We start from the raw sequence: 21766 nt of genomic DNA, 5'->3' as shown, positions 1-21766 counted from the left end.
CGAAGGCCCGGGACTGGAGATTGTAGTTAGCACTCAGATCCCCTCGGTAATCCAACATGGCGGTTCAAATTGATCGAAAAGCTACGGAAGAATTGTTGCCTTTTCTCTCGTTAGATGCCCGCGGAGACGTTAAAGCACTGGCTTTGGATTACATCCTGGGTCTTTCTGGTTCTGAAAACGGCAAAAAATTTCTCCATGAAAACGAAGAGTACTTGAGGCGCCTCCTCAATCTGACCAGAGACTCAAACTCGAACATTTGTAGAGATGCTTACTCCGCTTTGGTGAATTTATCAGCGGAACTAGTTACATCGGAGAAACTTCTCAAATACAACATCGTTCAACCATTTTTAAGCTACGCCCTCAATCAAACCAGTGAGCACGCGGACAAGGTTGCCATGATTCTCTCCAATGTGACAAGAGCTGAAAGTGGATCGACCGAGGTTTTGAAGGTTACAAAAAGCTCGGAGGATTGTAGTTTGTACAGGATCGTGGAAGTTTTGTGCAAGGAGAACTACAATCCACACGCTAAATTGAACTATCTTGCGACATTTATTTCGAATTTGACGCAGGTGCAAGAATCACGGGATTATATTTTGGACAAAGATCGTTGTGTTATTCAACGTCTTCTGCCCTTCACCACCTATAGTGGTTCTCTTGTGAAGCGAGCAGGAATCGTAGGAGTACTTAAAAACTGCTGCTTCGAGACAAGTGAGTTATAGTGGTCATTTACTGGTCAAGATTTGTGCACTAGTCACTACAAGGCCCTTCCCGGTCCAGGGAAACATGAAACAGCTGGGAAATGCCCCCGTCTGTGCAAATGTTGTCTCACGCATACATGTGCCTAGTGGAGGGTGGAGGGGGGGGTGGGGGAAGACTACCATATCGAAAGGGCAGGGGTGCTTTTCGGTTTTGGTACCTCTTCTGGTGTTCAGTTCAAAAGGTCCACAGCGGGAGCTTTAGCGGTACCATTTAGTGTATTGAGCCAAAACATATGTCGCAGAAGATAATGTGTTGTCTTAGAATTGGTATCTGGTAGGGGTAAAAAATTTCAAGCCACACCCACAAAACAGGATCTAGGTTTTCCTTATAGGTTCTTTTCACAAATTTCTGATAAGCACCCTCGTCATTCTTATATGTGAATTCACCTGTGGGTCTCAGATTGAACTTACTCCCTTCAACAGGGACAAGTGAAAGAATCTAAAGACCCACAGTCACATAGATTACACTGACTAGACAAATGAATTATGAAGTCTGCTGTCTCATTTAAATGTAATATTGAACATTATGACTATCAGAGCCCCTTTTGTTTTTCATTTAAGTATTTTACCACATTCAGTAGTCAGATGTGTATGTCCAAAAAGAAGTAAGTACCCTGTCCCAAATAAGTGCCCCCTTTCCAATAAGCATCCTCTCTTGAACTACCAAAAATGAATTAGCACCCCAGATGCTAAATCAAATCATTAAGGTATGTGTGCAACAAAGTGGAGGGCAGTAATGTTGTCCTTTAAGCTTACTTCTTAAAGACCCTTGGAGCTAACTTCCTCTGACTCTTTTCTCCTTAGGAAGCCATGAGTGGCTACTGAGTGATACTGTGGACATTTTGCCACATCTCTTACTTCCACTCACAGGACCAGAAGAATTTCCTGAAGATGACATGGAGAAACTCCCCCCTGATCTGCAGTACATGGATGAGGATAAACAGAGAGAAAGTGATCCAGGCATCAGGAGGATGTTATTGGAGGCTTTACTCCAGGTAATTCACATGGTGTTTCACATGTTTGCTTCTGGTGGTGTAAGTGATTTGGTTTGTGCTAATTTTAAATTCATTCATGTGAACCTGGTACTCTTACTCTATGAGGAGACAGCTTCTTTCAGATAGTCAGTTACGGTCCTAGCCAAACACAACACTTTGATATACATGATGTAACTGAGGAATTTTATTTTTACGCGTCAAGATACAGCTAATCAATGACATCAGTGATTAATCAATCAGCTTATTACAACAAGGAGTGAAAAACTCCTAAGCATCCCAAACAAGCATAATGGGATAAACTGTCCTGGAGATACTTACTATAAGGGGCCAGAAAGGCTAACAAAACCACAAAAGAAAGAGAGAGAGAAAAAAAAAAAGAAAAAGAAAACTGAAAACAATGGGGAAAAGGTGGGAAAAGCCTGAAATGGTACTTGTATATGTGCCTTCCCTCTGTACCCAAAAATTGAGCAAACTAATTTTTGTCTCTGTGTTCTTGTTGTTAATCTTATGTAATATTTATTTATAGATTGATTGTTAACAATTATATCTAAATAGTGCAGAACAAAAAAAAATCTGAAATTTGAATCTACCTCAATAGGGAATGTTAGTTTCTTACTTCAAATGACAAGTTTGGATTTGGTTTTTCAACAGTCTTGAGAAACCATTGTCTAATTTAAACTATTAATCTTTTTGCAGCTATGTGCAACAAAGCATGGCAGAGAAATAATGAAGAAAAACAATGTTTATGTCGTCCTCCGGGAGTTATTTAACTGGGAGACAGATGAAGAGGCCAAGAAAGCTTGTGGTAATGTCGTTCAAGTTTTAATAAGCGATGAACCTAGCGAATCCATGCAGAACCTCAAACAAGTACAGATACCTGATGATGTGAAGTTTGACGAAGAACCACAACCAAATGTATCAAATGTTGACCACTGACAAACATATCATAAAATTTCAAAAATAGTCTCCTTGAAATAATGCCTTCAAAAACCAAAGCCCTTAGATATTTTACAAGAAATTCCTTCTCTAGTGAGATAAGTTCCCATAACCTCCATGTTCTGGTCAAGGGCAGATCCAGGATTTTTCTTAGGAGGAGATGCACCACTAAGGAATGTTGACTGGTGAGGTAAACAAATTTTAAAAGCAAATACGAAGAAGAAGGCTTTCCCACACTGCCTGTCAAGTGGTTGTAAAGGCTCACCAGCCAGGTGGCATGTAACGGCTTCAGCGTAGATGGCCTTAAACGGACCTTAATCTCGTCAGTGCTGTTTCCCGACTCCATTTGTTTCTGAACTTCAGCGGAATGCCAAGTTGTAAACATATCCTTCATAAAACGCTTTGCCTCCCCACTCACAGTATGGTCCAGGGGCTGGAAAAAGTGTGTCATTCAAAGTTGCAACTTCGATAAAATTTTGTCAGTCTTCTGCTCCTTGAAGAAGATCGCCACTTTTGCAGGGGGGTCTGGAAATTCCAGTGAAATTGATTGCGGAGATCGACGCTTCTGAAAAGAATGAAGCCATCTTGAAGAGGCTCAAGCAGCTGATCACAGAGAACTATAGGGAGCCAGATGCCGATGACTGTACTGAGCAAGTGTTACAAGAACTAATTCAGCAAGATGAGACAGGTGATGAGGAATAAGGACATGCGTTGAACTGAAATTTGAGCCCTCCTACTCGTATGTAAACTCAAAGCAGACGGAAAACTTAAATAAAGGATTTTATAAAGGTCACTGAATTTCGCCTCTTGAATTTTCGCGGCACCTTTTTTTCGCGGAACTTTAATTTCGCGGATTTTGTTAAATCGCGAAAATTAAGTCCCGCGAAAAGAAGTGATAATAAGGTAAGGCCCGTTTCAAACGCCGTGCTAATGTCTTGCCGAACTAAATTCATTATTTGAGTTCGACTTTGGCACGGCTGTAGCACGGCGTTTGAAACCATTTAAGAATTAAGTTCGACTCTGTCGTGTAGCGCGGCAAGCTCTGTCGTGCTACACGACTTAAGCACGGCATGGTTTCAAACGGCGTGCCATTACCGTGCCGAACTAAATAAATAAATTATAACTACATTATTGGAAACAACATAATCCAAAATGGCCACCTCATCATCCAAGGGCAATACTCATGGACAAGAATCATTGACTTTATTTTCATTTCAAACAACTATAAACCCCCTAGTTGAGTAGCGCCTGGTTTACAATAAATTGATCATTAAAACGTTACTAAAAGAAATCGTACACTCATCAACCTCGCTTAAGATTCTTTCTTTTCTCTTACGCTCGTCTCCTCTTGTTTTGTCCACTCTCTCTCCCTCTCTGCTCTTTCTCTTCGCTTCTTTTTCTATTCACTTTTTCCCTTGTTTTTTCTTTTCTTTTTCTTCACATTTCTTTCTTTCCCTAACTTCATTTCTTGCAATCTCATAAAATTGAGTTGTTCCTTCTTTTCAGTTCTGTTTCTTCTCTACCTTTCTCTCTTCTTCGTTTACATTTCTTCTATCTCCTCGGCAGTATCCTCTTTTCTTGGATGATGAGATTTCACAGGTATTGTCTACCCAAGTTTTCAGCGACTAATATATTTACACCGTAGGCACCACAGGGGTACCACGGAGGAGACTGCTAATTAAAAAGGACGGGGATACTCGTCGGAAATTTTGAAAACAACCCCTGAGAGGAACCAAGATCCTGTTCCGCGGGCGTGGCTTGAAATGTTTTTCACCCCTGAGAAGAACCAATTCCAAAACAACACATTATCTCCTGTCCTATTTGTTTCGGCTCAATACGCTAAAAGGAACTGCAAAAGCTCCCGCTGTGGACCTCTTTTGACTAACCACCCTAAGAGTGACCAAAACTGCGTGTTTAACCCCCCTAAAAGGTGCCGCGAGCACCCCGTCATTTTATATTGGATTTGCCCGCCCAGGGGGAAGGGGGGGGGGGTACAAGATTTTTCTAGTAACTTTCCTATCTCCAGGGTCTTGCTCTTCTTTAAGTAGTTTTACTTCCACGAGTTCTTACTGTTAGATAACTCCTGTTTTGATAAAACTTCAACTTCATCCTGATTCTAACCTTCGCAATTCGTTTAAACAGTTGTAGCTGTGTGTCAAGATTTGAATCTGATTATAGTATTCTTTCAATGATTTTGCTTCTTTCACCAAATACTGAAGGATTTCTTGGGTTTTGACGGCTTGTTGTGAATATTTTTTCAAGTTCGATCTTAGTTCTTGAATTTGACTTTCATTGTCAAACACTGTTTTTCCCAGCTGATTTAATAAAGAATAGTTCAAGTGGGGTATACCGTGAGGTTGAGATCACTAATCCTGCTATCTGGTCTATAACTACATTTATCATATGGCTTGTGATTGTAGCCGATATAACGCCCGCTCTGATTGACTAATTCTAGGGCATTATTCTCTCGTAATGGGCCTGTAAAGGCAAAGCAGAAAGCCATACAATAAACAACTTATTAAGCTTGAACGTTCGGTCTTACGGCAAGATCTCAGTTTGAGTTTTCCCGCAAAGACCTCGTGCTCGGTTAATAAGTGTTTCGTAAACTTTCAACCCTTGGTAATTTCCCGCTCACGCAGTGTGTTGCGTTATTTTCCCGACTGGTGTTTGCGAGAGCAGAAAAAGAACAAAACAGGATCAAGAGTTTGAACTGGCTGATACTGGTGAGTGTGATTGTAAAAAAAAACCTTCTTAACCAGCTTGTACTTCAGTCTGACGCTCTCCCAACTGAGCTATCTCGGCAACCATGTAATAGCTGAAAATTACACCAAGCACACTAATAATCGTCAACTAAAGAAAACAGATACAAAAACAGTTCAAGGTTACTGCATATTTACGTCAGTTTCAGAAAATTTCATGTGGTTTCTTTGAGAGTATTTGTACAATGGAAAGAGGATAGTTTTACAGGTAAAAAGTATTTCAACAACAGGAACAAAAATTTGAAATTTATTGACTGGAAAGTAAGTTTGATAACGGTTGAATTAGAAAAAAAATGTGCCGAGACCCGGGATTATTCAGAACTCATGCGAGTTCTCCGGATTTGAACCAGGGACCTTCAGATCTTCAGTCTGACGCTCTCCCAACTGAGCTATCTCGGCAGCTGTATGGTAGTAATTTGTATTTTTGTAACGTGTCGTGATGATATTTTACAACATGCAGCAGTGGCCGTTTGAATCAGTTTTGATCTCCTCCTGAGCCCCTCTAGTTCTGTGGCGAACGTACACGCCTCGTGATCACAGCCCAGCTCCTATATAAAAATATGTTTTTCATTTACTGGTAATCAAGCTTAAAAACATCATAATAAAACGAATTCAAAACAAGGAAAGCTAGAGGGCCTTATATCCGGAAGTATTATTTGGTTTACAGGTAGATGAACCTATGACCCGGAGGGAGCTTATAAGCGGTGGGGGAGCTATAAACGGCAGTTTACGGTATTTCATTGGCCGAGAGCCCACCACGTGACGCTACAAATAATTATCTGCTCATGCGTAGTCCCGTCTAAATGCGTTTTGGTGCAAATAAAATTCTGCTAATGCGTAATTGTAACCACGCTCTCGTGTGAAAATGGAGGAATTGCTTCCTTGAGCTGTCGGAGAGTGGTTTAAATATGAAAACAAACTTGGTGATCGAATGAAAAAACAATTATTAAACTCGGTTATCGCAAAACATCGTGATTTGTCAGTGTCTCGCAGATCAATTATTTGCCTCGCCCATAATTAATCTGCTCGCCCGACTGACAAATGACGACATTTTGCTCAACTTATCCAAAATTGTTAAATTATTCGACTTTTAATTTTATCCATGCCAATTTTTTTGGGCCATTTGACCATCAGTTGCCGAGATAGCTCAGTTGGGAGAGCGTCAGACTGAAGATCTGAAGGTCCCTGGTTCAAATCCGGAGAACTCGCATGAGTTCTGAATAATCCCGGGTCTCGGCAAAGATTTTTTTTTTCTAAATCAACCGTTATAAAGCTTATTTTACAGTCAATAAATTTTACATTTTTGTTGCTGTTGTTGCGGTACTTTTTACTTAAGTAAAACTTTTCTCTTTTCCATTGTAGAAATACTCTTAAAGAAACCTTGTCAAATTTTCTGAAATTGACGTAAATTAACAGTTAAATTATCCGTGTATCTGTTTCTTTTATGATTAGTATTGTTATTTTCAACACTCTCACGATTGCCGAGATAGCTCAGTTGGGAGAGCGTCAGACTGAAGATCTGAAGGTCCCTGATTCAAAACCGGAGAACTCGCATGAGTTCTGAACAATCCCGGGTCTCGGCATTTTTTTATCGCTTTGGTTTTTTGTTTTTTGTTTTGCAATAGGTACAAGCTGGTTAAGATGTTTTTTTTAAAAATCACAATCACCAGTATCAGTCAGTTCAAACTCTTGATCCTGTTTTGTTCTTTCTGGTTGGCATATTGACTGACAATAGGTGACGTCACTGATATCTATTCTTTGCCATAGTGACTTCGGCAAATCAACAACAACAACAACCACAAAACTTTATTCCTTTATTCCTCATTGATCTGCTCGCCACTGACCAGTCACGTTACTTTGTCGTCCAATAACTGTTAATTGCTGCCTAAACGTTTCTGTCAAAGTTACTTTAATGGTAGAGATATCCCTTGTCCCCTAAAATTAATCAGAAAAATATCCCTTACCGTCAATCTCGCTCCCAGGCTCCCTCTTTCTCTTGCTCCTCTCTCGCTCCAGGGGGGCAGGAAGAAGAGAGTCCCTGGGAACGAGTTGCCATGGGGTGGGATAAGAATTGAGTTCAAATGAACGCGAAGAAAAAACGGGGAAATGAAACTTTGAAAGAGTACTTATTTACATAGTTATAACAAGTCTCGTGTAGCTTTAATAATAGCGCGCCCGAAAAAGACGGGTGACAGGTTCGACTTCTGTTTGGAGAACTCGGAATCTATTTTTCTTGATCGCTTTTTTATTGACCGGTATCTTCTACGGAATTTAAATTACTCTTTTGCATACCTTTGCTTCGCGTTGAAAAACTACTTAATTCAACTGGTTTGCATGAGCAAAATTTGCTTTTAGAATTATACAATTTCATTACTGGTAGTTTCAGATCGGTTTAACTTTCGCTTTAATTTTTCAGTATTCGTTTTGATCCCAGCTTACGAGTAAATCTTACGTGTAAAAAGGTGATTCTTGAGAATTTTTTTTCACTGATTGGTCCCAAACCGAGCAAAAATAAGGGAAGAAAACTTTTAAGAATAAATTAATTTATCAGTAACAACATGAGGCAAAACCAACGTGGAATGCTAATTAAAAACTCTTATAGCGCACGACTTCTTTCTTTTTTGGCAGTTTATGATTCGCTGACAGAAAGAGCGTGCAAACAAATTCCCGTGCCGGATCTGTTCCGCGTCTGTCAGCGATTGGCCTGAGTATCTAATCCATATTCATAGTAATTGTAGAGTTTTACACATTTCAGATTGGTTCGTTGACGAGTGAAGACGTGTCGTCCGTCTGAGGGCCAAGTTTACTCCTGAAGGAAGAAGATGCTTGAAGGTGGGAGGACCTAACACTTGGAAAGAAGTCCTCATTTTATTGCAACCGAAGGTAAGCACTGGTTTTGGAAAACATTCCCTTTTTTGTTGAGAAAGCCACACGAGTACCAAACTGTTACCCAAGCGACTGAACACGTGCACTCGCTGTTCGCTTTTAGAGTAGTTTCATCTTGAAACAGTAATGCCGGATACTCTGTCCAAAAAATGCTCCGTTACAGTTAACCTGAAATTTCAGACCGTTCACTGGTCAAACGCGCCTGAACCAAATCAGTTCTTTAGGTTTGGAAACACACACGAATAATTCAGTGTCTTGCTTCAAAACCATTTGGATTTCTAAATTGAGGTCTAGCGTTATTTTTGGCCGGTAACAGTTCGTAATTGCTTAGCCGAGTTTAAAGTTCCTTTGTTCAGTTTCCTTTCTTTTGGAATGTTTGATTTTGTTCCACAACTGAACTGTCAACTTTTGGCCTTCGAAAAGTATTTATGAAGTGTAGTTTGGTATAGCCGCTCAATGAATAGACGTAACACGGTGGCCCGTTGAACTCTTATACATGCACTTGTTTTGAAAATTTCAGCGTTTGCTAATCTTGAATTTTTCATTTCTGTTTCTAGGAAGTCAAGAACGCTTATTTGGCATGGAGGAAAAAAGAGCAGCGAAGCTGGAGAAGGACAAAATCAAATCACTGTATAAGGGAGAAATTCTTCAAAGATAAGAACTTTTCAGTTGTCAAATTATTCAGTAAAAATGGTGGTTGAACAGTGTCTAAGTTTGTTAGGGAATAATCGCACACTGATTGTCTGGAACAGATAAAAGAGACGGAGATAAGGAAGAAAACACTTTAATTTGTCAATGGAACATCACTCGTGGTTCATCATATCGGAAACTGACCGTCTGTACTGGATCAAAATTACTTTATTTAGAGACTGAGGAAAGGAAGAAATTACTTTAATTTTTCAGAGGAACATTACTCTTGGATCACCGTATCGTATACACTAATTGTCTGGAACGGAGATAAAAATGCCATAGAGACTTGGAAATGAAACAAAGTGCTTTAGTTTTTCAAGGTTTCAACTTCAGCCACCATTTGCCCATTCTTTTGCAGACCTTAATCCGACATTATTTCGAACTTGATTGCCATCACTGAATGTTTTTTCCAATTGTTGATAATTTCAATTTACAGTAGTTCATCTCGGTCGGAGCAAATTATAAATTGTCTTGATTCAATTCTATAAATTGTCCACGTCAAATATGAACATTTTGGTATATTTTATTCGATTATTTAACTTTTGGAAGAACGTTTTTCGATTATTTAGCGTTGTTGTTTCAAGATTATTTTCCTTTCGTCATGTCTGCAAAACAGTCGGTGCTTAATGCGTTACTATAATTGTAGTTGACAAGTCAAGAGAACACGGGCTTTTTTTATATAAAGAACGGATTTCTTCAAATCATAACGGGCCATTGTATTCCCTTTTTTTTCTGGTGGAACTCTGACTGACTAACCGAACACTAACGCACGATACGAAATGACTTTGCTGAACACCATCTACTAACAAATAATGGTACTGACTGGTGCTCTACTCAATGCATTACAGAATCCACTGACCTCACTTGGAACAATTACAGTCACGTTACTGACAAAAGATTTCTCTGCGACCTCAACGAAACCAACGAACGAATCGAACCTGTCAACAACTGACTACAAACATCATGCGAGTGTTAAACTTAACAGCTGACAAATACTACAGCAAAACGTAGCACACAGTTCACAAACAACGTTTGACCTGACTTCAAACGTCAGCGATCAACAACTGCTCTTAAATTTGCAGACCTTAACAAGACGATTCGGACACTATGAACTACTTTTACTCCGGGGTTCCAACCATTTATTGATAAAAACAATTTGATTTTACAACGCGGCAAAAGATGTTCATTTTTATAGATGCCTATGTTCTCTTGTCATGTATTGTGTGCTTGTTATAAAACCTTAATGCCTGGCTCGGATAATATTAAGACTAAGAGGTCTAGATAAAATCAGTATTTCCAGTTTTCGAGTTATACGGACCACAGGATCACACTTAGAAAAAAACCATCAAAATATTGTCTGTGTCGATAACTTTTTAGATTTTCGAAAGAAGAAGCAACCTGCAATCCGTTTTACAATTGTCTGTTTTGATGTCCAAATTTTCAGGTTTCTAATCGTTCAGGCCAAAAAAAAATTAAGCAAAACTCGCTCGGTTTTTAAATTGTCTAAAGTAGCAACCTGGAGATGACTAACTCCGCTTCACAATTGTCTTGTTTATCTTCATGATTTTCAATTACGATTGCTTTCTTTTGCTAAACACAGCCGAATAAAGAACTTGGAATTATTTTCCGATCCGATTCTGTTTTCATTTCGTTTGCAAAAAAAGTTTTTTTTTTCGATTTCGCTTTTCCATTCTATGTGAACAAAACTGGCAATAAAATAAAAACCTGCAATGAACAATTTGGCTTAACAATTGTCTTGTTTATTTTCAAAATTTTACATGTAAATTATGTTTGCTTTCTTGTACCATACATAGCCAGTATAAGGAATTTAGAAATTATTTGATTTAAAATAGGTTTGTTTTTATATCGTTCTGCAAATCCTGTCTATTTTCCTTTGTTATCTATTCGGCTTCACAATTTTTCCAGGTTATCTTCAAAATTTGAAATTATGATTGCGTTCTTGTGCAATACATAGTTAATATGAAGAACTTGATTTTAAAACCGTTTGCACTGTTTTTATATCGTTTGGCTAAGCAATATTCTTTTTCAAATCTTGTTTATTTTCACATTGCTATTCTGTATCAACAAAACGTGCAATGATTAATTCTGCTTCACAATTGTTCTGTTTATCAATGTAATTCTACATTCTGTTTGCTTTCTTGTGCTTAACATTGTCAAATTGATTTTCTATCATTTTAAAGAAGTTTTGTTTCCAGTTCGTACGCCGCGGTTCGGAAAGTTTGTTGGGTTTTCCTTTTGCTATTCTGTCAGTAAAACAATAAATTCACGGTTGAACTGATTTAAAAACTCCATTCACGATAGCCGTTTTATTTGTTTCAACATTATAATGCAATTAGAAAACGTGTTTTGTGACGAACAAACTTGTTGAAATCCCAATTTTCAACTGCTTTCATAGTGTTTCTGATGCGTGTTTTCGTAGGTATGCTTTTGGAATTGTTTTGACTTTATTGTGGTCCGTATAACTTTTATTTTGCTATTTTTTGTATTTATTTGAATTAAATGTTCGAGTTTAGTAATGGTGGGATTAAACTTGCAGAATTTAATCGCTTTAGTTAGTTTAACCAGGCATTTGGGGTTTATGATAAGCTGGTTTTAGAAAAGATTACTTGTAAGTGGATGAAGATCTTTTACTGCCGCGCTCGTTGTAACACATGACATTGCTTTTTAAACGAATTTTTAAAAAAAATTAAGACAATAAATTACGTTGAGCTGATTTCTGAATTGTTGAAGTTATAGTTGACATTAAAATAAAAGCTGAAATCAGCAAAGAGTAAGATCAGAAGCAAATGTCGTATTTCAGAGTTCTTGGGCTAAAGCAACTGTTGAAATTGTTTGTATTCTAAAACTTCATAACTGTTGTTACAGATTGTTTAGGACGGGTACATTTCTTGATGTTAATAGCAAAACAACAGTTGAAATTGTCTGTATTATTCCAAAACTTCATAACTGTTGTTACAGATTGGTTAGACGGCTAAATTTCTTGTCGTTTTTGGTTTGATTTGTCCTGTGTTACAAACGAGCATCGTAGGTAAAGATTTTTATCCCAAACATCATCTCGTGCAAGAGGTTGAAAAAACTTAAATATTTCGGAGAGATTAATTCGGTTAAAAATTTTCCACAAGCAGCAAGGTCAAAATACCTTTTTCGTTTTTTTTTTAACAAGGAAGAAAAATTGGCGTTATACTTTCAATTTTTTTGCACGAGGTGATGTTCAAACGATTTTTTGGCGGGAAATTTCAAGGGGAGCCATTTTGAATTTTTTGCCCAAAAAGTTGTCAGGCGAAACGCTGTGCAAATTTTTCCAAATTTTCCCGCCAAAAGTCTTAGTATATAGAGGGAACATTTTTTCATTTTTTCATTTTTTCGGCCGGTTTCCACATAAAATAAGCAATCGCAAGAACATTTGATGGAAGTACGCATACCCAGAAGAGAATAAAAAATTACGCCAGACACTTATCTAGTATTATTCTAAACCCAACAGAGTACTGAACGTTTCCTCATTTGTTATAAACACGCGAAGCTAGCAAAACAATTAAGCAAAAGTAATACAAACTAATTTGTACTTTGTAATGGTTTTAATTCACTTCGAGTCAATGAAAAACGAACGACAACGTTCAAGTCGGAAAAATGTTTCAATTAAATAGTTTTCATGTTTACAGTGGACTTAAATTTGCATAGAACGCGCAAATGTTCTAAAGCTTTTGACTCCACGTGCAAAACCAAAATGCAGATTAGACGGTGTCGAAGGTAGGTGGGGCAAAGCCCTCTTAACTCTTTCAAGTTTAGAACGACCAAAATGAAGAACTTTTGGCGATCGCAAGCGATGGTGTGGAAACCGGCCAGCTGGAAAAAAACAAACTGGACTCTGGAGTGGACCATCTACTAATTGTTATTCAATTACTTAACAAAGTTAAAAATTAACTTAAAAGTTAACAATAAACGTATGTCACGCAATACACTACGCGATTGTATGCTCACGGCAATTAATTTTGACAAAGCACTCTAAGTGTATGGTTCATCCTTCGAGAAAATTCAGAAAACACTTCCTACAAACCCACGAGACAGACATGAGCATTGACAAAAAAAGGAGAAAAAAAGGAGAAAAAGATGATAAACAAGTAAACATGCCATTTTAATCATAATAAAAAACACGGCTGAAATTTCTGAAACAGGCGAGTTTTCTAAAGGCTATTAAGGCAAAAGGTTCAGAAACAAATCATTTCTTGATGAGTACACCCACTTCAAACCATTCAATAAATGCACTTCACTTTTTGCCACCCACCAGGGGTGAAAAAAGCTTTAATTCAAAGAAGAGCCTCAGAACAAACTCTTCAAAAAATACTTTTCAGAAGACAATTCAAAAATTCAAATCTCACCTGCGTCAGAGAGGCGCGTGAGAGAGGCTATTGAAAGGCCTTCACTCTTATAATTTGTACACTTAAGTGAACTGATTTTTTGCACTCTACAGGTGAATTGTCAATATATCAAAAGTTTCAGTGTTAAAATTTATCTGAGTGGGAGAACAATCCATTAGAAGCATGGAGACATGTATAGCATGACATGTCATGTGTATTGTGTGACAAAAAAATAATCAAGTTCATTAACTCTTGAGATGGTTGCATGACAACAGTTTGCAGCTCAGTAATCCATCACCCCACCCCCCCCCCCCCCGGCCCATACACCTATGATCTTTAGCATGCTGCTAGATTTTATTTTCCTTTTGCCCTAATAACTCTGAGATCTATTCTTACATTTGTTTCCTAATACACGCAATTGAAATCACAAGAAAACTGACTCTGTTGTTTACTTTGCTTCATCTTAATGTCAACACTACAATGAGTCTGGAGGGTTTTACACTGCTACTGACTGGGCTGACCTTCTTCTGATGTCGTAAACTAGTAAAGAAAGATGTAAAGCCCAAAATGTTTCTGCCAGTTGTTTCTGTTCTTGTTATTTTGTCAATGATTGTAAAAGATACGCAGGCTATGATAAACTGACTCAGTAAAACTATTATAGACAATTTTGTCAAACATTTTATCAGAGTAAATTGTAAAAGAACAAAAATGATTTCCGAGAACAATTGCTAATAATTGATAACAATCGAAGAATCAATCGTTGTCAGTTACTATCGGAAATCGATAACTCACAACTTTTTTTCCTCATCGATTTTCATCAATAATATTACTATAAGCAATCAATATCAGTCCTTGATTGATATTGATTGTTATCGATTAATATCAATGACTGGTTTATCGATTGACTACGCCTGGGTAAACAACTCGCATAACCTTGCATATGGCTCAGTTGCCTCTGAAATTTGAATAACTAATCAGAATTCAGCAGCTGGGAGAAATTGTACTGTTCTGACCACACATGGAAGGCATGGAACTCAGACCAGGCCACTTCTCTCACTGGAGACTGCAACAAATATTCTCAAAAAGGGATTTAGAATGCCAGACACCATAACTGATTATCAAATATGTAAAACAAGAAAAATTTTGTGTATCTAAGAACAAATTTGGTGTTAAAATTGGGTCACCAGCATCTGGTAAATAGTTTGCCAAGTCTCACCAGGTAACTAGGTAATAGTTAATCTCTCATTATTCTGATTAAATCCAGATTCTCAAGTAAAGTATTAGGAAAGGCCAAAAATACTTAATGAGCATTACGTCTATTTTTGTTGAGGCCATGGTTTGCATGGAAATATTTGAAAATTTGAGATGGCTTAGAACCCCCTCGGCCTCCACAGAATTTCTTTAAACTTTGCAAAAAGTTAAATGTGTGTATCACAATTTGCTAATGAAAAATGGGGGCCACCAAGTTTGTTTTAGAGGTATAAAGAGTTACAGCTAAAACTAAGGGTGTTTTAGGCTGAGAAGATGACCATAACTGTTACTCACCAATGATAATGTGCTTTGTGTGATACAAAATATTGTAACAGTACTTGATAAAGAGTGGCAGTATTGATCTTTCAAAGAATAAATGATGGAAAGAGCTGGAATCTGTTGCCAGGCACCTTAAGCTAATTAGTAACTTTGTTACTTATTAAAACAATTGAATAAAAATTAGTCAATGGTCAAGTCCACAGTCCAGCCCTTATTTTCCAGCAAACAATGGAAACAGGCATAAATATCAGGCACATACTGATAGGTAATTGAAAACGAAAGCCTTTTCAATTTAAAGATAACAGTTTTTAAAGCTTCTGATTTGCTGTAAATGCTCTTGTAAACTACGAGATGACATTGATGGACCACTTTGCGTGGAAGATATTTTTCAATGCTTCATTAACAAAAAAAAACTAAAATCCAGAATTCCTGGTGTTTTTGAGCTTGTTTTGGATGGATTTCCCTGATTTGTCACAAAATGACTAATCTTTGGAAAAATTTGGTCACATGATTAATTAACCCATTAACTCCAGAGATTTTTCCCAAAAATGATATTTTTGGACATTTTGGACATTTTCAGCTCGGATATGAGCCAAATTAGCTGCAATCTACTCAAAAAGACATAATTTTGCAACATGACAGCATACCTTTCTTTCCACTAGCATCACATTTTATGGCATTTTTTGCTCGGGCATGTGCAGAAATCAAAATTTTGAGAGTTTTGGATGAGAAAGTGACCTATGTCTTTAGGCTTTTGAGGTTTTTAAATTTTTTTGTTGCCTTTCCTTTTTCACCTTTTCTTATCTTTTTGCTGCAGTGATTGATCTTCTACTGGGCTTGCTTGCAGTTTAAAAATTCTCAAGAAAGTATCAATGAGACGAGCAATTCCTACCATGGAAATTTCTGACTATTTTTGTGCATATTTCAAGCTCCATTGAGCCAATCACTTTGATCTGTGTATTACTGGAAATATTTTTTCCCCCCTGCAGAACTTAAGTGTAGACGATGCCAATTTTGGTGAAAGGTGATGATGTCATAAGTGGAACAAACGCTAACGCTTGTCATCTCTGGTTACGGCTGGCACAGGCCTCAATGGGTTAATAAACAATTGTACAATGATTGAAAAGACTTTCGTTTGAAAATAAAGTTATCCTTTAATATCAAATTAACCCTTACCATTTTCTTGATTTCCAAGCTCTAGAGATGTCCTGACTGTGGTCCCACACCATTTCAATCATCTTGCCTTTCCATGCATGTATAACCAAGCCAGCTGTGTATAGTTCCTCACAATTTTCCACGAGTGACGGAAGATTTTGTACCCAAAGACTCCTGACTCCTAGGGGGAGACACAATGTATACCTGCAACAAGAGAACAAAGCACATTTTAGTTTCACAAAGTGAATGCAGATATATGGTGGCCGGCTGTTTATGAGACAAAGGAGGACAGATTTTGCATGTTGACCACGACAAATTATGGACACTGTTGAGCATAATAATTACTGATTATTGTTTTTTCACCTTCCCTGTGAATGACCTAATTAAGTCATCTGTACAGGTTGAAAGCTTTCCTGTATTGTAATCATGTGATTAAAGTAACATAAGTAATTGTTCTGGAGTTATTACTAGCACTCGGGCTCCCTTAGGAAAGCCCAAGTCACAAAATGCAAGCCGTTCTGTCTTGGTTGCCAAAAGGAGGATTGGTGGGAGGGGATGAGGAGGGTCATGGTCTACAGGCGTTCCTAGCATAGAGCGTGGAAACTGGGAATGAGAATGTGACAGATCGCTTTATTGTGTGCTTGCTCATCGTGAACAATGTAATATACAGAATGTTGTGTTTTGCAAAAATAGTTTTGGAACGAATCACGCCTTAAAATTTTGTTCATCTCCCATACAAAGAGGTGACAAATCTGATGACAAATAAACTTTTTTGAAAATTGAATTTACAAGATTGTATTCACCAAGTTTGAAGGATGTAGCTTGGCTAGAAGATGCTCTGTTAGTTTTTCTAATTTTCCATACATTTGTCTGTAAATTTGGCTGGGTAGATGTGGTTCGTGGGGAAAAAATTATTGACAAATGTATGGGAAATTAAAATTTAACTGAGTGAGCGTCTTCTAACCCAGCTAGGTCCTTCAAATGTGGTGAAAAAATCTGCTACTTAGTATGGTAAATTTGTGATTCATAAAAAGAGTTATTTGCCATCGGATTCCCATACAAACGCTGTAATTTCTGACCGCTATACCTGCCCGGCAAGATGGCAGTGAAAACCGTGATTATTAATATTGCTTGAGAGCCTGCCATTTAAGCAAAGTTCTTGTTCTCGCAAGATAACAAATGAGCCATGTACAAAGACGAACATCTCAGATGGTGAAAAAATCAAGAATTGTCGCAAACAGAACTTTGAAGATGAGGCAAACAGCGCATAACATTGGATAAAGATCATACTCAATGAAGCAACTTGAATAGTGAATATCTATAAGCTGTCCAAGTGCAACAGTTAACTATTGTCTTAAATATCCTGATTCTTTTATATTGTTCTTATTGTGTTCAAAAAGCTTACTTGTAAATTACGATTTGATAGTGTAGAACGAAGCCTGGGTAAACGCTCTTGAAGAGTCTAGACTCATTTTTTGTAGTAACTTTAGACTGAATTCTTTAAACTAAGATACTGATAGATTAAAATCATTAAACAGAGAAAGGTCCTGATTACTGAGAGGGGGATATAAGCATAGCTTTTCATTCAAGTAAAAACCGTTTCAATCACAGTGTTTTCAGCAAAGTAAAAAAAAACAAACAAACAAAAGTGAAACTGGAACAACGCACTGAAACAAAATCACCTGACCAAGTTGCATTGATTTTCCTTTGTATTCTGATTGGTTGAGTAAACTGTGAAAACTTTTTTAAATTAATTGCAGAATGCATTTAATAATAAACCAAAGCATCTTGCTAGAAAACTAGGTAGCCTTCAACACTCAACTGAGGACCACAACAGAGGAATTTTAATGTGGCAATACTTACAGCAGTTCTTGCTGATGGTCTGTCATGATCCACCACAAGTTTGGAATACTGTCACAGTCGGACTTCAACATTTATTTATTACAGGATGAGTTCATCGTAACAAAGGACCACAAGCATACAGAACAGACAGTAGAATGCATGGGCACAAGATCCTGCAATGAGGAAGAACCTTTTGTAACTAGACTGTAAATGTAAACTACCAGCTGAGAGATAGAAATGATGCAATTTGTTTTAATACAATTTTTTTAAAAGGTAAACCAGTGAGCAGCACTCTACGGACTGCAGTTGTAAAACTTGTTTATTCTCCAACGCATTTCGTCTAACTATTGTAGACTTTTTCAGGGAGTTTTACATTAACATACATTAAATGCCTGTATTTAAGCCATACTGGCAGCTATTTCGATGGCCACAAACCACAAAGGTTTGGTCAGATTTACGAAAGGGAAGAGGCGAAGCTGTAAAATATTTACGCAAGGCGTGAAAGAGTTTTGGGGGCCATGGTTTTAGCTAAATCTGTGGCCCCCCAAAAATTAGCTTACTTACAAAGATTAGCTAATGTTACCGTTTTCTTGTAACACATGGTTCACTCTAAATCTGGCATTATCTGGTTGATTATATTCTTGATGCACGTGTGACTGCAGTTTAAGGTAGCCTTAAAGACAATAGTCCTTCGTGACCTGGATCTATTTTTAGATTTCTGAAAAAGCAACTTCTTTCTGTCGATGTATCGTATTTCGCAAAACAGTGGTAGCAAAAATCCTAATGGATATCGTCTAATTCGTAGCCGCCTCCAAAACCTATCCCTAGTCTCAGAGAAAGACTTGAAGGAAGAAATGTTTCTAGCATACCTCATTAATTCCTCCTTGATAAACTGTGGCCCCCAAAACTCTTTCAAGCCTTGCGTAAATATTTCACAGCTTTGCCTGTTCCCTTTCGTAAATCTAGCCAAACCTTTGTGGTTTGTGGCCATCGAAATAGCCACCTGTATGGCTTAAATACAGACCTTAAATGTATGTTTGTAAAACTCCCTGAAGAAGTCTACGGTAGTTAGACGAAAAGCGTCAGAAGATAAACAAGTTTTGCAACTGCAGTCCGCAGAGTGCTGCTCACTAGTTTACCTTAAAAAAATTGTTTTTAAAAAAGTGTCACCAGGAGTATCAAACAAATGTCTGAATCAACCTGGAGGAGTAGTTCTTATCAATACCTTTTGATGAGGTTGGGGAGATTACTAATTAAAAAGAGAGAGACTTACGAGAGAGGCAGAAGGAAGGGGTGGAGGTTGACCTATTTTACAATGAGAATCTCCCTGGATATATTAAAATAGAACTAGTGGAGACCATTGGATGTTGTTTCTATTCAATAACACATTCAATATAAAAAGTTACCATAAAAAGGAGATTTAGCGGGGCAGGTCCAACCTTGTGAATTTGTTCCTTTGATAAGAGGATGGATGATTGAGAAAGCTCAATCCAATGTCAACCTCATTGTAAAGCTTTTTAACTGATAAAATGTTTTGTCAGGTCTTCCAGGTGCAAATCAAGGTTGCCTTATGTTATTGTGGCTTCCTAACAAATATAGGAATGTTCATTAAACAGGACTCTAACCTGTGATTTTAGAACACCATTTTCTATCATCCATATCATGGTTTTGATACTTATTCCAGCTTGATGTCATTGTGATCTTGTGATATTTACCTTTGATGGTAGAAAAAAATAAAGTTAGTGATCATACAATGAATGATAAAGCCTTTAATGCCACACAGAGATAGTACCAGATACCTTTCCTGTAATTGGAATTTACCAACAACAGCTTTATTGCGATGCTGTTTCATTGCCTCTTGTAGAGAAGGCTACTCATGTTTTTAACTTTACTGGTGTTAAGCAAACTTGCACACAAAATAAGATATCATATTAAAACCAGGTACTCGGCTCCAGTTTCTGTAGCATGGAGTAGCTAAGAATACTGCTTCTACCCCTTACCCCCCCTGTCCCCCTCCTCACTGGGCCACCCTGAATGAGATGCTAGTCCATCGTATTGATTGTTACTCCCAGTATTTCTGTCAGGTTGTAGCCATAACAGTTCATTATATTTGGTACTCATTTAAATTCCTGGAAGGAGAGGTTGAGGCATTGTGAGTGTTAAGTGTCTGTAATGCCTATAAGAACGCAACGCAATGACCCCAGCCTGGGTTCAAACCCGGACTGCTCTATCCAGAGTTCAGTGTCCTGGCGATGATAAGGGGATTTAGCAGTCAACAAGTTAACCACAGAAAGCAACTTCAATGCATAAAATTAATAATTATTAATTTCCGTATAATCAATACGTTTTTATAAGCTTGTTCAACTTTCCTGGGTTTAACTTAACGGCTCAAAGTATTAGACAGACGAAACAATCCATATATAAAAGCGAATTCACCAAATAAAACTAATAAAGCATAACAGGTAAGTTAATTACCTCTTCACAGAATGCTCTCAACGCATACACAACTCTTCGACGACAGTTGCATGCGCCACTCGGCCCGGTTCCACTTGAGGTAAAACTTTGATTAATGTTTACAATACTTGAACGTAGATATTATGGGTAGCAAAGTCGAAATTTTGAGGCTAACATCGTTGATTTAACCGATTATTTCCAGCAAAAACTAAGGAACAAAGTTTAAATTTAGCTCCGTTCTCTTTCCGCGTGCAAAAAGCGCCACAAATTCATGAATTAATGAATTAATTATAATTTATGCTCAGTTATTCAAATTAACCAGAGTCCTTCAGTGTCTCACTCCAACTATTCTTGGTTTTCATGTGACGTAGTCATATTCCATAATTAGAAATTATCCTTCCTTTTGAGGTTTCAGTTTCATCAGATAAAAGACCCTGTAGGAACGTGACGTTTGACAACGTTTTAACTCGACAGAGTTCTTCTTTTTGTAACAGAGCACTCCAAGCTTTTGCGTTGCGTGACATGAAAATGGCGGCCAGAAAAGACTGTCGCGTAGGTCAAAAGACGAGTTATCGCTTTAGTTTTTGTTAAATAAACGGTGCTTGCACTAGAAGAAGCATTTATTTCAATGTGTCGGAGAACTAGAGTAAAAATTTTCGTTTCAATAGCAAAACTCAATGACGGATGTTTTTGTTATTTTACGGTCGCCATGTTTGTGCCCCTCCGAAGGGCACAAACATGGCGTCTCCATACAAAGCTCTATAAATTTGGATGACACGCTTCTGCGAATAACGGGCGAATGAAAAACAGCAAAAACCTGATTCTTGGCGAGGTTGTTTATATAGCAATCATCTATCATATTCCAGATTCTTGAATTTATTTATTGAATGGTTACGATTTTTAGTTTTGATCACATGACTGGTGAAAACCGAGAATTGAACAAATCTTTTTTAATCTTCTCCGAGTTCCTCAATACTCTCATATTTTAGCCAAAACACCAGGATATTTCGGATGAAATTGAAGTAGTTCGGAAGATTTTCTTTAGGTCGAAAATTTAATTCCTCTTTGATTGCTTATTGCAGTCGAAAAATCTGGACATCTCAGCAGTTTCTGCTACTTCCAGCCTTCGTTTTAAACCGCGCGATTTTCACAACGAATATGGATTGGAAGTACTGATTGTAAGTCAGCAGATTGTTTGAATTTGGCACCCTGAATCTTCTACTTTTTCCTGACTCTCCGTCGACAGGGCGTGGCCCGGTACCAAGTTTTATTACCCAGTTGATGGCTATGGTGCACACGTGCAGTGAAGGCGTGGCAGTGAGGGTGTGGCTGGATACCGAAGGTATTCAGAACCTTCACAGGTCACTTGTGTAAATCTACAGCGG

At 37.8% G+C, this 21766-nt stretch overlaps 1 protein-coding gene, 1 long non-coding RNA gene and 1 other non-coding gene across 3 annotated transcripts; 2 read left to right on the top strand and 1 right to left on the bottom strand.

Annotated features, from left to right (window-relative positions):
* Window positions 1-16: 16 nt before the first annotated feature.
* Window positions 17-3482, top strand: LOC110065124 (co-chaperone protein HGH1 homolog). The gene is made up of 3 exons (XM_089279489.1): window positions 17-708; window positions 1563-1753; window positions 2450-3482. Exons 1-3 carry the CDS (start codon window positions 57-59, stop codon window positions 2687-2689), a joined length of 1083 nt encoding a protein of 360 aa, XP_089135615.1. The 5' UTR covers window positions 17-56; the 3' UTR covers window positions 2690-3482.
* Window positions 3483-6928: 3446 nt separating this feature from the next.
* On the top strand, window positions 6929-7031 carry Trnaf-gaa (transfer RNA phenylalanine (anticodon GAA)). Its single transcript has one exon. It is a non-coding gene; the product is annotated as a tRNA-Phe (tRNA).
* Window positions 7032-15527: 8496 nt separating this feature from the next.
* LOC110047243 (uncharacterized) lies at window positions 15528-20648 on the bottom strand. Its single transcript, XR_016204391.1, has 4 exons — window positions 20403-20648; window positions 19553-19642; window positions 17949-18100; window positions 15528-16289 (listed from the first exon to the last, which is right to left on the bottom strand). It is a non-coding gene; the product is annotated as an uncharacterized LOC110047243 (long non-coding RNA).
* Between the last annotated feature and the right edge of the window lie 1118 nt (window positions 20649-21766).

The sequence above is a fragment of the Orbicella faveolata genome, unplaced genomic scaffold (genome assembly GCF_042242905.1).
Source record: "Orbicella faveolata isolate gen_17 unplaced genomic scaffold, um_ofav_v1 contig_47, whole genome shotgun sequence".
Taxonomy (NCBI): domain Eukaryota; kingdom Metazoa; phylum Cnidaria; class Anthozoa; order Scleractinia; family Merulinidae; genus Orbicella; species Orbicella faveolata.
The sequence above is the reverse complement of the archived record's forward strand: the minus strand, read 5'-3'. Positions and strand labels throughout refer to the sequence as shown.